General features: G+C 48.5%; 6 protein-coding genes across 6 annotated transcripts; 3 read left to right on the top strand and 3 right to left on the bottom strand.

Moving 5' to 3' along the window:
• Window positions 1-44: 44 nt before the first annotated feature.
• BABINDRAFT_162657 (uncharacterized protein) lies at window positions 45-2,519 on the top strand. The gene has a single exon (XM_019129463.1). It carries the CDS (start codon window positions 58-60, stop codon window positions 2,287-2,289), a length of 2,232 nt encoding a protein of 743 aa, XP_018983758.1. The 5' UTR covers window positions 45-57; the 3' UTR covers window positions 2,290-2,519.
• A 252-nt stretch (window positions 2,520-2,771) lies between these two features.
• BABINDRAFT_9215 (uncharacterized protein) lies at window positions 2,772-6,312 on the top strand (the record flags this gene model as incomplete). Its single annotated transcript, XM_019132928.1, has 2 exons — window positions 2,772-3,412; window positions 4,503-6,312. 2 exons carry the CDS (start codon window positions 2,772-2,774, stop codon window positions 6,310-6,312), a joined length of 2,451 nt encoding a protein of 816 aa, XP_018983757.1.
• Window positions 6,313-6,883: 571 nt separating this feature from the next.
• BABINDRAFT_172224 (alternative oxidase) lies at window positions 6,884-8,836 on the bottom strand (the record flags this gene model as incomplete). Its single annotated transcript, XM_019130872.1, has 2 exons — window positions 6,884-7,753; window positions 8,792-8,836. The coding sequence occupies 2 exons, from the start codon at window positions 8,834-8,836 to the stop codon at window positions 6,884-6,886; spliced, it is 915 nt and encodes a 304-aa protein (XP_018983756.1).
• Window positions 8,837-9,698: 862 nt separating this feature from the next.
• Window positions 9,699-10,957, bottom strand: BABINDRAFT_172223 (glycerophosphocholine acyltransferase; the record flags this gene model as incomplete). The annotated part of the gene is made up of 3 exons (XM_019130871.1): window positions 9,699-9,742; window positions 9,901-10,868; window positions 10,908-10,957. 3 exons carry the CDS (start codon window positions 10,955-10,957, stop codon window positions 9,699-9,701), a joined length of 1,062 nt encoding a protein of 353 aa, XP_018983755.1.
• A 1,034-nt stretch (window positions 10,958-11,991) lies between these two features.
• BABINDRAFT_162652 (GET complex subunit) lies at window positions 11,992-13,103 on the bottom strand. Its single transcript, XM_019129462.1, has one exon. It carries the CDS (start codon window positions 13,073-13,075, stop codon window positions 12,131-12,133), a length of 945 nt encoding a protein of 314 aa, XP_018983754.1. The 5' UTR covers window positions 13,076-13,103; the 3' UTR covers window positions 11,992-12,130.
• Window positions 13,104-13,335: 232 nt separating this feature from the next.
• BABINDRAFT_83932 (uncharacterized protein) lies at window positions 13,336-13,601 on the top strand. Its single transcript, XM_019132793.1, has one exon. It carries the CDS (start codon window positions 13,401-13,403, stop codon window positions 13,557-13,559), a length of 159 nt encoding a protein of 52 aa, XP_018983753.1. The 5' UTR covers window positions 13,336-13,400; the 3' UTR covers window positions 13,560-13,601.
• Window positions 13,602-14,221: the final 620 nt, after the last annotated feature.

Genomic DNA, 14,221 nt, shown 5'->3' with positions numbered 1-14,221 from the left:
AGTAACTTGCAAAGATATCCATTCTACGCTATAGCACTCTCCTCCTACATTTGAACAATGGTTAGTAGCGAATTCAGAAACTCCCTCCACCAAAAGTTTTTGGAGCGACAGGGCAAACAGAGCCAACGGTTGCGCTTCGAGGACAAACCGGAACACGTGCCCTTCACGCGAAATGAGCCGCCAATTCGCCCGTTTCGAAGCAGAAGTCCTCCTGGTATTGGCCAGCTAGCCGCGCGTTTACGCAACGACAAGACTATCCTCAATAAGTACGCCACCACCTCGGTTTTCAGCCAGCCAAAGCCTCTGGGCACGGCTGTCAGACCGCTCAACTTATCGCCCATTAAGCGGTTTCGGGACTACGTCCCGGGCAGCTCCTCTCTCTCTCTCAGACCTACCCTCACGTACAAGGCCAGAGTCACGCCGCCGCTACGCCGGTCCCACGTACCAAATCAGCCACTGTACAGAGTGGCGAAACCTGAACAAAAGCCTGACTCGTCCTTGAAGGCATCCCTCTTTGACAAGATTTTCAAGTCGATCAACCCATTCAGCTCGATTAGCACGGAGTCGGAAGCCGAAAGATTTAAATACACGGCAGAAAAGCTGTATGGGGTTAGTACTCAATCAGAGCTGTCCTCTCAGGCCGAGCCACCTCGATACACGCAGTCATACAAACATTCCTTGGGTAGCCATCGTTCCGATCTCCCTCAGTCCTATCTGGCGGTGAACGCCAATTCAATCGCAGAAATACATTCGTTGGAACGTGAACGGGAGAGAATTCGGGCCGAAAGGCGGGAGCTAGAGGAGCTGACACGTGCTCTCCAGCAACAATACATGGACGACTTGAAACAAAAGGAGGAGGAGCTATTGCGGGAAAGACGTGCTCGCAACTTGACAGAGAGCGAGTTGGAGGCGAAATTGGCGCACCAGAAGCGAGAAAACGAGCTACGCGAGCAACGACTCAAGGAGTCGCTTGACGAAAAGCTTCGGGCGAAAGAAGCCGAGGACGAACAGCGCTACGCCAAACTTATGGAGACGCTAGAACAGAAGGAACGCCAGCGCCAGGCAGACGAGCGGATGCGGATGGAACGCGATGTGCTCTGGAACGAGCAGCAGGAGAAGTTGGAGCGTGAAATAAAACGCCAGGCGGCAGAGAGTGAGAGGAAGCTCCAAAAGCTCGAGGAAGAGGCCGAGCGCCGCGAGCGGAAGTTCAAGGAGATTGAAGAAACGGCCCGTCGCGAGCAGAAGCTCATGGAGATCGAAGAAGAGGCAAAGCGCCGCGAGCAAAAGCTCAAGCAGATTGATGAGGCAGCACGTCGCGAGCAGAAGCTCAAGCATATTGAAGAGGCAAAGCGCCGCGAGCAGAGAGCCCTCAGCAAAAAGCGGTACGAGTTGAGAGAGTTGATGAATGAGGCGACTGCTAACATTAAGACCAATACCAGTCCCAGGAAGGTGAGGATTTCTCCTAGGAACACCTCATCTGAGCGTGCATCTCATGCGGATGAATACAAACTCCGCTACGAACAGAAAAAGCGCAGTGACAAAGAGTGGTTGAAGCAGGAGTATGAAGTCCAGCTCGCGGCGTACCTTCCGACGACCGGGTACGATTTCAAGCGGTTCAAGATCAAGTTTGAGCGATCCCATCTCAAGTACCAGACCGATGAGATAAAGCGGAAACAGAATGATCACCACGTGCGGTTGCTAGAGCTTGTGGACTCCGTTTCCGACTCGGAGCTTGAACGCTATTTCAAGGAAGCTGCGACACCCCAACCAGGAACAGCCAAGGGCGATCCAAACAACGCGGTGTTTGGCGAAATCAACACCAAGTTGTACGAGGCATACCAGTACTTGCAAGACTTGCTGAACCGAGGCACTATATTGCTCGACGACTACACGACGCTAGCCTTGATCAAGGAGGACTTGTCGTTGTTCAAGGGGGTGATAGCCAAATGGACTGTGAGAGAGGAACTGAAGGTGGACGCATGTGGGCTTGAGATCATGGCTCTTGAAAACGCCTCCAGGCGAGAAATGCTCGTTCAGCTTATGGAGAAATATATCCCGGAGCCTCCGTCGAGAGTAACAGCAAAGGAGACTGACCACTTTGAGCAGTGTCTCTCGGCCTTGAAGAATCTCTTGACGATGAATGACCTACAGGAGCAGTTGATCTATCTTGAAGAGTTGGTCCGCAGGCTTGAGAAAGACAATTATTCTACAAACGGAGATGTTGACAGCGAGCTTTCCTCAGCAATGTTGCTCTCGCCGGTTCAGATCAACTTGCGAGATTTTTCATAAAAACTGGGGGGAAACGGCAGAAGTGTGAAAGGTGTGGGTCTAGTAAAACGGCCGTACCTAAAAGTAACACTTACACTGACTTTCAGGGTTCGGGGAATTCTAGATACTTTTAAGAGGAATTATCAAACCTCAAATACTTAGGGGTAAAATCCATTTTGTAAGCTGTGACTCCCTGTGTCAATCGCAATTTAACGTGACAAGCACGGGATTTGGCAGATATCATTGTTCTAGTATTCTTGTGGCAGTCTCTTAGCTGAAACCTGATTTGTCATAACCTATGGTTTATTTTGTCTAAATCCGTTATTTACTATAAACTAGACTTATACTGATGAAATCCTGAGTTTGGACACCCGTTTACCCCGAACCTGCACACAGCCCCCCGGATTTTCGCATGCCATGCAGGCTCGTGGCAACTCTAGATTTCAAATCAGGAGCCACCACCTTGCACCCAGCTACCACGGACTCGTTTATCGCCAATTATTATGAACAAAATCTTTGGACCCAAGTCCTACTTTGAAGAGGAGAGAAAGCGAAAGGAAGAGTTGATCAAAGAACCGTTGTTGCGATTGGTACTCGACGAGCTTCCGTTCTTAGAACCTACGGAGGCAATGCAGCACGATAAGTGGGAGGAGGTTAGTATCAAATTGAGCAGTTGCTTTCCAGCGGAAGATCTCAACTCAGGCGGCATGTACGTCAAGGAGCTCTACGATAAATGGCTTCTGGTGTTTGTCGCCCGAGAGCTCTACTCGGAAAATTCAATCCACATCCAGAATCACCATGCGTCCATCGTGGATAACACTCACAGGTACAGTGGCGTAAACAAAATCTTGTATGAACTCCAAAAAATGCAGAATCTCCAAGTGGAGATTGCGGCCAAGCTCTCGCGAGAACGGTACGAGCAACGGATGCGGACGTTCGTGGAGGCCAATGGGGTCAGCTTTGGGGTCGTGCAAGCCAATCCGCAGCAAGAACTCTCCTTCGAGAGCAAGAATCAGATATTTGCGGCGGATACTGGAGACAACGCGAAGGTGAGCTACTTTAAGAACGAGCTTGAGTCAAGAGAGACGAAACTCCAACAGTTGAAGGAGGAGAATAAGAAATTACTCGAATTGAATCATGCTTTGTTGCAAGATATGAAAGACATGGAAAAGAAAACTATGGTGAATTATTTTTAACACAAAGGGATATACTGGTGAAATAGAATTTTTAGCTAGGGACTTCACTTAAGACAGCTGTCGAACGTGGGAGATCAACCGCAGAAGGCCGGATGGTATAATTTTGGTGAACTTTGTGACTAGATCGCGGATTCCAGTCGCATGTGTTCATAGTGAAGCCTACAAGACCAATAATTTTGGAAAAAAGAATCCAAGATCGATGCTGCACTGATAGCTCACTCATAGTATAACCAATTCTTTTGAAGATACATGTACTTTGATTAAACCGTAATCTGCAGAAGAGCTGGACCCGATATCTAAAATGTGGTTTATAAACTCTAGTGCTCCCACTAAAGATTCAAGGTTATTCTCTAAACGAAAAGTTATATGTTAAACTTGATTTTCCGTAAAATCTAACACCATTCTTATCTAACAGTCTATTCAAATTAAACATACAGCCAAGAGCTGATTGTTAAACCGGGATATTCACAAAGATCAAATAATTTAATCATAGATTAGTCTTTTAGCTAAATTCTGTTATGATCGACAAAAGGTGAGAATCATGCCGTTCTCCTCCTCTCCGTCACTGTAGAGTAAGGGCCGTGTGGCATTAATATCCTGCGAGGTGTTGGCACCGGTCCGTTCTCCGTGAATAACTGGCACAGATTCGTACCATACAAGGGGTTATATCTTCAACGCACGCAACTCTAAAGATATTATTCAACTCCAATCTATTTTTTACTTTCAAATCTTTGTATTGTGTCTGTAGCTTCCGGAGTAATGAGCGTTAATCCCTGTCTGAAACTCTGACGTGTCGAAACGTTTCGCGCCAAGCATTCCGCCTCATGTCAATTCTGAAAACCGGTAACCGGCTAGAGCCGAGAGCTTGTGTTCCAGGAGCTGCCAGTTAAAAATCCTCTAACATATGAAAAAAAAAAAATCAACCTTTGACAAATCGCCGAAACTATCCAAGTCATACACCTTTAAAAAAAAATTAAAATCAACTAAACACTCCAGGTCCAGTGTGGTTGGTGGATATTAGTCGTGCACCCACCACAGCGACGAGGAAAAAAAGTCGCGCTATGAAATTGCCAACTTTGTGCCTCAGACCACCCCACCCTTCTCCACCTCAACGTTCGAAGCAATGGAGCACTTGAACCGCCGTCCGTCGCTATCCTCGCACTCGTCTGCCTCCGGCTACGCGTTGCAGAACCCGGGAAACGCACAGGCCCCGCGCCCGCGCTATTTCAACGCGCCAATGGGCAACCAAGGCTACCAGAATTCGGCACAGCATTCGAATCCGCATGCGGGCCAGCAGAACCAACCGATGAGCAGCGCCAATGCTAGCTGGTTGTTGCAGCAGTCGTACCAGGCGCCGGTAAACGTGGCGCCGTGGATCGAGCAGCAGGCGGCCCAGGAGTTCGCGCCGGCCGCGCACATGCCGGAACAGGCCCACATGCCAGATGAGTCCGTTAGTTACGATGAGCACGATGAGGGTGATGACGAATTGATTCCCACGGCGATCGTGATCAAAAACATCCCATTTGCGATCAAAAAGGAGCAGTTGTTGGATGTCATGACAAAGCTCTCACTCCCATTACCGTATGCCTTTAATTATCACTTTGACAATGGTGTTTTCCGCGGTTTGGCCTTTGCTAACTTCACTTCCACTGACGAAACGTCTATGGTTGTGGACCATCTCAATGGGCGCGAGATAGGCGGCCGCAAGTTGCGTGTGGAGTACAAAAAGATGTTGCCGTTGGCGGAGCGTGAGCGCATCGAGCGCGACAAGCGTGAGAAGCGCGGTCAGTTGGAGGAGCAGCACCGCTCGACGTCCAACGCCTCCCTCGCTTCTATGGTTTCCATTTCGTCCACCAACAACACCGTGGCCCCCAAGCCGCTTGCCGCAAACCCAGCCGAGCGTTTGTACGGGACGGTTCCTGTGATGCTGAGCCTTCCAGCGCCGCCCTCACAGTTGGACTTTAACAATCCGGAAACGTTGGAGATGTATGCGCAGTTTGTGTTGTTCAAGGATGATCAGGAAAAGACGTATACCGAATTGGTGTATCCCGCAACCTTGTCTCCAGCGCAGTACAAGTGCGTGCCGCTTTTGGCCAGTTTTGTGGGGTTGGTGGATTCGTATGAGCAAGGGTTGGTAATTTTGCGCCGCCGAAACCTCTTTGACCAGAGACAGAGCCGGTTCAGACAGGCCGTGACCCCACAACCGAGACAGCCAGGAAACCAAGCAACCTTGAATGTGCAGAATTTATGTCAGCAGGGCCAGCAACCCCAGATTTTGTCCCAGAGCATCCAGAATGCGAGCCAGCATCCGAATGCCAGCCAGCACCAAAATGCCAGTCAGCACCAGAATGTCATGCACCACAGTGCTGTTCAGGGCGTCCAGACTGCCAGTGGCAATGTCCAGAGCGGAAACGTTTCCGCCAATGCACAATACGTGAGCCAGCAGTACAACGCAGCGCCGCTAAATGCTTCTCTTTCTTCGGCCGCGTTGTTACGCGGCACCAGATCATTCGCAGATGTGCGTGTGGCACCCCAGGGGGCGTACCACTATCCCGAGCCGCCGTCGCAACCGGGTACTCCGGGCTTGGATCAGAACGCTCGTTTCATCTCGTTTCAGCAGTACAACTCCTCTGGGATGTTGCAGCCTCAACACTCGGGGATGGGGCATCAATACCTCTACAACGAGTCCGTGACTGACACGGTTTCGGAAGCGTCCGCGAGCAATGACAACTTGGCCGAGCAGTTCACAGGCCTCAACATGAACTACAACCACGGCAGCATGCACGATCTCCTGGTCGAGACCAAGGGTGAGGGCGGCATCTGGGGCCCGCCACGATCCGGAATGTGATGCCTTACGACTCATGAATGACGACACACGACAAAGTCGTGATAATACATGTACAACGCTTTTTTTTTGCATGGCTTGAGCGCGCCCTTCCATGTTATAAACTTATGTCAATTGCGCAAATATATGCGACGGTAGCAGCTGTCCGTCTGTAGGTATTGGAATCTATGCTTGGAATAATCGTAAGTGAGTAAGGTCGCTTGTCAGTGTGAAGACTTCACTCAATTATAGTCGGTCTTTGGTTCGTAGGTGATGTTGGCTCTCACCGGTGCTTTGCGAGGTTCAGCTATGGTTGAGGTTCTACACAAAACATTTGTTATGGGTCTAGGTTTTTGGCCTTTGGTCTCGGTGTTATGGTTTCCTTTAACTTGTCTCAAATATTCAAGTCACTACTGTACTGGACTAACGAATAAAGTAATGGACGGAGTATCGGGGCCGTTCCTAGCAGAGCGATTATCAGGTGGATAAATATATTCATAGTGTAGAAAAAGCGTGGGGTCGTAAAAATTTCATGGAGTCGTAAAGTATAAACGTGGGATTGTAGCGCATGACTTCCAGGGGAAGGTTACGGTGTTTAAAGAATAAGGTCCTTGCGGTCCCAGCCGGTGCCCTTGTGAGTCTTCAAGCCCTTAGAAGGCTGTGGCTTCTTAATCTCGTCAATTTCCAAGGCAAATGGGTTTCTGTCGCTCTTCTGCTCCAAGTTCGCCAACGTGTGGTTGACCTCTCTGTGCTTGGCTTCGTCCGCCCTCACTCTTAACACCAAGTCCCTCATACTAGAGTTCTTGTCCAACCCGGACCAGTAGTTGATGGCAATATCCGGCACCTGCATCGCCTCGAGCTCAGGCAACTTCCCCATTTCAAGATGCTCGATCAAATGCGTGTAAGTGCTCACGGCCTCTTCTTCCAAGTAGCCAACGAATCTGTGGCAGTACTTCGGGGCCATCAAGTACATGAGGAAAAAGGCATTGCAGAAGACACCCTGCCCGACGTATATGATCATGCTGGTGAACCATCCAGGCTTTCCCAACTTCATGAACGTCAATAAGTGCATTCTCTCGTTGTACGCCTCGTCAAGCAAGGTCTCGATCCATGCGTGGTCACGTCTCAACAAGCGCAACGAGTGGAGGTGTCTGATAAACGCCGCCACCATTCCCGGAACTCCCGCAATGCTCTCCAAGAAAATGACTCGGGTGAGCCACTTCAGTGGGGTCATTTCGTACCTAGTGCCCTTGAATCCGTCCTCCACGTCCTGAGCACACTTTGGTTTCTTGTAGCCGGTTACAAAGTCAAAGCTGCCGCGCACAAAGCGGATACCCGCATCGGCAAGCTTGTCCCCAAACGTCACGGGGGTACGGTGCTCTGGGTGGATAGCCTCGCATTGCTCCTGGGTGAATGGCGGGTGATCAAACTGCGGCTGGGTGTAGAACTTGGCGTCGTACTTTGGCTGGTGGGGGGATGGCTCAGAATAGAATCTCACGAGTCGGGTTGGTGAGAGACGAGCGGTGACAAGCGAAGCTAAACCGATGCCGGCTCTGTACTTGTATACGGAAAGCATTGTTGGAAACAGAGATAGTCTTTGGTGATATGGAAGGGGGAAAGAGGGATGGGCGGTAAGGTTGGCAACAAGCAACCTTTTATATCGTCAAGGGGGTATGTATTTGGTAGTTCCAAGCTGAGTGCTTTATTTGCGCGGATGGTCCAAACGGGAAATGCTGATGGACAAAGCAGGAAGCGGAGCTGTGGAGACCGGGTGTAGATTGGAATACATAATGGTTACAGTCAGGATTAGGGAGTGAGATGCATGTAGTGTTGCTCACATGCACAAAGTTGAGCCACCTGCATGCACCTGGAAACCTTCCGGAAAAGAAACTAGTACTACATTATATTCATTATTGGCCGAATTGGACGGCCCTTGTGGCTTGGTATTTGACTGTTATTAATATAACCCCAAGCTTTCAGGGTGTTCGTGGGCCCAATAATGCTACATGCGTGCTCTACGTTTAAGTGGCTCTGTTAACTCGCAACTGGAAGGGTACGGCTCAGTCGTTCCGATGACTGTCCCTATGTTCCAGTAGAAACCTTGGGGTATGGTCAAACCCACAGGGTCAGTTCTGTGCCTATAAGCACAGCTGCGGCCAATGGTAAATGCCTCAGAGTAATTGTATGCAGAAGTGCCAAGCACTAGCCACCGGATCTTATTCGCGGGCTCATGGGTGGCGCACCAGACAAGGCGCGGCGGGAGCCGGGTGGAAATGGCAGGCAGCCGGCAGTGTGATCGCTTAATAACGGGTGCGGGAAGGTCACACCAATTAATGTTTCGCGCGACGCTGGCGATTTCTCTAAAATACCAAGGGTTATGTCTACTGGGGGTGGGGTCCAAGCACTATGCGATAGATGGATACAGAGATTGGTGTCGTCAATGGTCACATTCCGAATCCTCAGCGCAATGGAGTACTGGTTCAAGCGTTGACATACCGTTTACATCTACGGCGCTTGTGTAGCCAGTAATATCACTTTGATAGTGCATTATCAGCTAAAGTCGTCCCGAAATATCTACGGCAATCCCTTGTGCTATGTCCAGGAGCAATTTCTCCGAGGAATTGGCCTGTGTCTGAGGCCCGAAAACGTGCATACGCAGGATTACGCACCTCAACGGTCGCTCATGACGTTCTTTCGTACCTCAAACGTTTCATCAGCGCCAATCACGGGGTATAAGTATTTACTAGCAATAGTTATAGACGGAAGAAGCTATTATGCTGATAATGATAGAGAAAAGCCCCGCTCAACTCTGTTGGACTGATCGCGAGGATCCCATGTATGCATATCCCACCCTTAGCATGTGAGATTCTGCAGCTGCGCACATAATTCCGTGCATTGCCAATCCCGTAAACGTCCTGGCCCACCGGTGGATGGAGTCTGTTTCTCCCGCTTTCAGATAAAACACCCCCAAGGGGTATTTACCACCGAGTAAGTACCGGGTCTTCCGAGTATGTCATATCAGAAAAGGAACGGAATAGGGAAAGCCACGGACGTAAGTGGCATCTACGCATGCACCCTAACAGAATACCGTTAGTTCCATGAAATAGTTCTGGTATTCGATCAATCAGGCTGCGTGATTGTCAAAGGTTACGTGGTTATCATATGCCCCCAGCTCATCTCTGTCGGAAATGCTTCGTAACTGCTAGAATCTAGAGCATCCTGCGAAATTTCATCCTTATCGTCATAAAGATGGGTTATTGTTTTATAACTATGGACTGGTGCACATGGGAGGGTTAAGCGATGAGAATAATTTCTCTAGCTTTTATTTACGTATCCCAGATGAAGTTAATAGTGAGGTCCAGTCTCCCAATAGCAAAATGGCTTCATACAACCACCCCTTAAGAGGAGGATCAAAATTTCATATTCTGAGATTTAGTTTCTAGCTTCCAAGTACCTGTGCACCCATAGCATCTCAATCAAAGCCCGTCTCCTAAAGCAAGATGTCATTCTTTTCGTCAGAGGGGACCCCTATATATACCGCACATGAACTCTCCGAGTTCGATGTGGTTTGCGATAACGGGGTACTGGAAACCACAGACCCTCCGTGCTGACTCTCCTCCTGCAACTCCATGATCTCTTTCTCTAAGCGGGCCACCTCCTTCTCCAAGCGATTCCCAAAGACGTCAATGTAGTAGGTGGCTCCGTTGAAACTTGCCCAGATGAAGATGAAGGTCAAGAACCCAGCGCAAAGCCAGTCGGAGCGGAACCAGAGAGGCACAAAAACCATCGTGGATATCTGGTAGAAGTACTGGATGAACATGAACGCAAACACAGGAAGCGGTTCGGGCAATGAGTTTATCGCCATACCAAGCTTGCTATGGGCGTGCTTCTTGCGCAACCACTCAAAAGACGTGACTCTCTTCCCCGCCTTGATTTTATCTGCCTTCTTCACCGTAATGAAGTAGTGGTAAAACGATTGCCAGACGAGATAGTAAAGAGAGGTGTAGAACAACGAGCGGGTGACGTGCCAGTGGGAGCCGGCAACAGCAGCCGCACCTGGGAACCGGTCAAGTTTGAATTCTGGGGAAATTTGGTGAGTGATGGCAAATAGCGTCACTGGGGGCATGATGTGGATGAAGGACGAGGTGGTTTTCTCAATCGAATGCAACACAAGTGAGTTTCTCCAGGTGATGACTGCCCAACTAAGCGTCCCGAAAGAAAAGGAGAACAAGGTCATATACAAGTGTCGACTCTGGGGAAAGACCCATATGTAGAGAAGCAACAACATGTTGATGAAGTAGCACAAGTCGGCGAGAAAGTACTGGAAGGACATTTTGAAATAGGTGTAAAAGCGCACAGGCATCAAGAGTACAAACATGGCGGTATAGAACACGTGGAACCATTCCGGGTATTTGGTAAGGATGATCCCGCAGGCAAAGATCGAGTAGAGGGCAAAGGCATAGAAGGCCTTCTCAGTGATGGTGGCACTCAAGTGGTGGGACAAGCGTGAATCGAGCTTCCTCACCCGTCCTACTACGCGAGCCTTGAGGCGTGCCAAGTCGGCGTCGTTCATCAACTTGCTGGTGGATCCCTTCACGTAGTTGGAAAACTCCTTTGACTTGGATTTAACCTTGGCTGGCAATTGGTTGGTGTGGAGGGGATCGAGCATTGTCTCGATGAAGGAGAGTCGCTCTTGAAGCGAGAATGACAGCGACAGCGATGAGCGTTTCATTGGCGAGGCCCGCTGGCGAAACTCCACGCTTTCTGAATCGGGAGGCATTGTGTACACGGGGAATTAATCTGAGTGGGCAAATATAGGTGCAACAAAGGATTAGACCTAGGCGATAGGTATTGAATAATGGGGGTAACGGAAGCAGTAGTAAGAAGAAGCAAAGTCTGGGGAAGCAAATGCGGCGCAGATCTGAGAGTGGAGAATGATCCGTATTTATATTTCGTCCCAACTCTGCTTGGCACAACAACGCGGCTAGGGTGACGTACGCACGTCTAAGTATTTTTTTTTTTGGGCACCCCACTAATACAAAATTCACACGTGCAAATCTGGGGAAACAAAGGAAGGTGTATGAACACTCCATCCACGATAGGCCTCAACCGTATCGTATACACTGTCTAATAAATGTTATTAGACATGAAGAAAGGAGTCGAGGTATCGGGAAAGATTCCCAGCTTGATAGATTTTAAATAGATAAACCAGCCGCAGCTCCTTTATGAGGTAGCCGTCCATGGTGGGGAATTCAACCTCCAAGTATATCCCACTTGAAAGCAAAGACTGCTCCAAGGTGATTGTTGAGCTTGACCCTAGGGGTATGAGGAACTAGATAGGTTATATTTTTGCAGTCTAAGGTATGCCCAATGGGCTCGATATATTAGACTGAAAGTCAACTTTCAAGGCCCATATTCAATTTATCCCTATCTGTTTCTATCGGGTCAGAAAGGTTTCACAGTTTGTGCGAGAAAGTCCCTTGACATCTTTGCAGTTTCCTGCTCAAAGTTCCAAGTAGGTCCAATTAGTTTCTGAATTTTCTAACCATGTGCCAATATCTGATATTAGTTTTAAAGCATAGGCAACTGTCAACGATGCGATTGGTTAAACCCTGGAGCTAATTGTCTGATGGAGACTGAATTCTAGAGCCATTGGGCAGATACGCATAAAGAAATTCCTTAAACTGAAACAACACTAGCTATGTCGTTCTATGCTAATAATAGAGTGATCCCTTATGAAACCACCAATTACGTACAAAGACGCAATCCACCTGGACAGCTTACAATACTTACATCAAATAATGCAGTAGATTCTTTATGAGAAACCAAAAATACAGAATGCTTACAACCCCGAGAACCCACTCCAGAGCCCTAAAAGCACTACAAGAACGGCCACGTCAGCCATAAAGCTCTTGAGAATCACCTGGTACTTGACCACGCTGAACAACTTCTGCACCAAGGTCGGTTTCAAAAAGCCCAAGCCCTTGGCAAAGTTCAAACCCTTCATCAAGTACGAGTCAGACTGGTAGGAATCGCTGTCAAACTTGGAGGACAACGCGATATACAACGTGGACTGCACCGCAAGCTCAAACATCAAGAACCAGCGGTGGAACGTGTGCAGCGTATCCACTTGGGGCGCTTTGGGAGCGTCCGTGAGGAAGCGCACGTGTCTGTGCGAAGACGCGAAGGGCGCATCGGTGGTGAAGAAGTACCAGCCGAACATAAGCACGAGGAGTACGGTCTTGGCTATATCAAACACACAGAGGTAGCGGGTCAAGTTATACTTGTGGAACGCCGTGAGCTGTTGCTGGTACGCACGCTCTTCTTCCGAAACAGACGGATCGATAGGGGTCTCGTCGGTCTGGGGATTCATGAAACTGGAAAAAAGACCGCCCGCACCCGTACCATCTGCATCCGCACTGAAAAATTTAGCCATTTCAGGGTTGTTACCAAAGAGTCCAAGGAATGCATCGTCAGACGCCGCAGACGCCGGCGCGCTGCCCACGCTGCCGAGCAACTGGTTCATGAGCTCGGTGTCGGATGGCTTGGTGTGTCCTGAAATATCGGAAGTTTCTGGATCGTCGTGGAAATCATGGGCAGAACCAGTGGCCACAGCAACAGGGGCCTCGGCGACACTTTTGGCCTCAATGACCGGCTTGGCCACTTTGAGCGAACCGCCGTCGTTCAAGATTTTCTGTAAACGGTCGGTACCCAGGGCCATCTTTGCAGCACGACGCTCACGCAAAACGCGGGCTTTATCGGCAGAAGTTAACGGAGAAGCAGACATGTGTAGGGTTTTGGATAAAGAGATAGCACTTGGTAAGATACATACCCGAGTTCTTTTGCGATGAGTTGGCCGGAAAGGTCGTGCATGATCCCGGTGCTAAGTCGTGTGAGGCGAATGGCAGCACACGTCCGTGGTACATGGCTGGTATTCCATACAGATCGTGATAGATTGGCACTCTGGCGGAGTGATTATGTGGTAGAGTAGTTCTACAATAATTAAGAATGAAAAATTATAGATAACTTTCACTCTATAAAAACTGCTCCGATTAAATGGAAACTTAGGGTTGTATCAGATGTTACTGGAATGGCGTGGTCCTTGCTGATGCATGTTTTGTACCAAGGCGAGCGTTAGCATTGAAACGGAATTTTATATAATTGGTACACAGAGAGCCGTAAAAATGATGCTTATAAACCGAAATAAAACACACCTATATATATATTCCCAGAGTCGATACATTGACAATTGTGAGATACATGCCCGTTAAAGATATTACCTGTAGTGCATATCGTATCACTAACAATATACAATTCTCCCTAAGCTACTTCACCATGTAATGAATGGTCTTCCATCTTTTGCAATGTCTACGCTCTTTTTTCTTAATACGTATCGGTTATAAGTTATCTTATCCAACTACGTTTACTGATATAATACCACAATAGTCAGTGTCGTTGGATAGTGTTACAACCTGCATATCCATTTATCAACGCCATTGGGAAAAGTAATGCCTATTATAACAATTTGCGCTTTATGGTGAACCGGGCTGATTCTAAACATGTTTGAGATCTCAGACTCTGATTGATAAGCTCGCTCGTGCCTGCCACACGCTCCTCATTCGCGCAGCTCACGGCAGCCCACAACGAGCTAAGCGCGGTGAAGACATTGATGCGTTTTCACGGGCGTTTCCGTGTACCGTAACGTAGATAAGTTCTATTCTCTTAGCCTGGAGATAGTTTAACCGAAGAACCGAGTCAGGTCTAGTAATTAGAGAAGGACTTTCAAAATCAGCAGTCATTAGTTTAACATACAATTCCGGTCAAACACAAAGCCTCTTATTATTATTATTGTTTTTCGTAATCTCTATTTTTTTTATTCTTTAGATAATATATAGTCGTAATCTAAGCTTCCATTGTATTTATCTTCCCTAAA

This window comes from Babjeviella inositovora (assembly GCF_001661335.1).
Source record: "Babjeviella inositovora NRRL Y-12698 unplaced genomic scaffold BABINscaffold_10, whole genome shotgun sequence".
Lineage (NCBI taxonomy): Eukaryota > Fungi > Ascomycota > Pichiomycetes > Serinales > Babjeviella > Babjeviella inositovora.
Note: the sequence above shows the minus strand (reverse complement) of the source record. Positions and strands in the feature narration are given on the sequence as shown.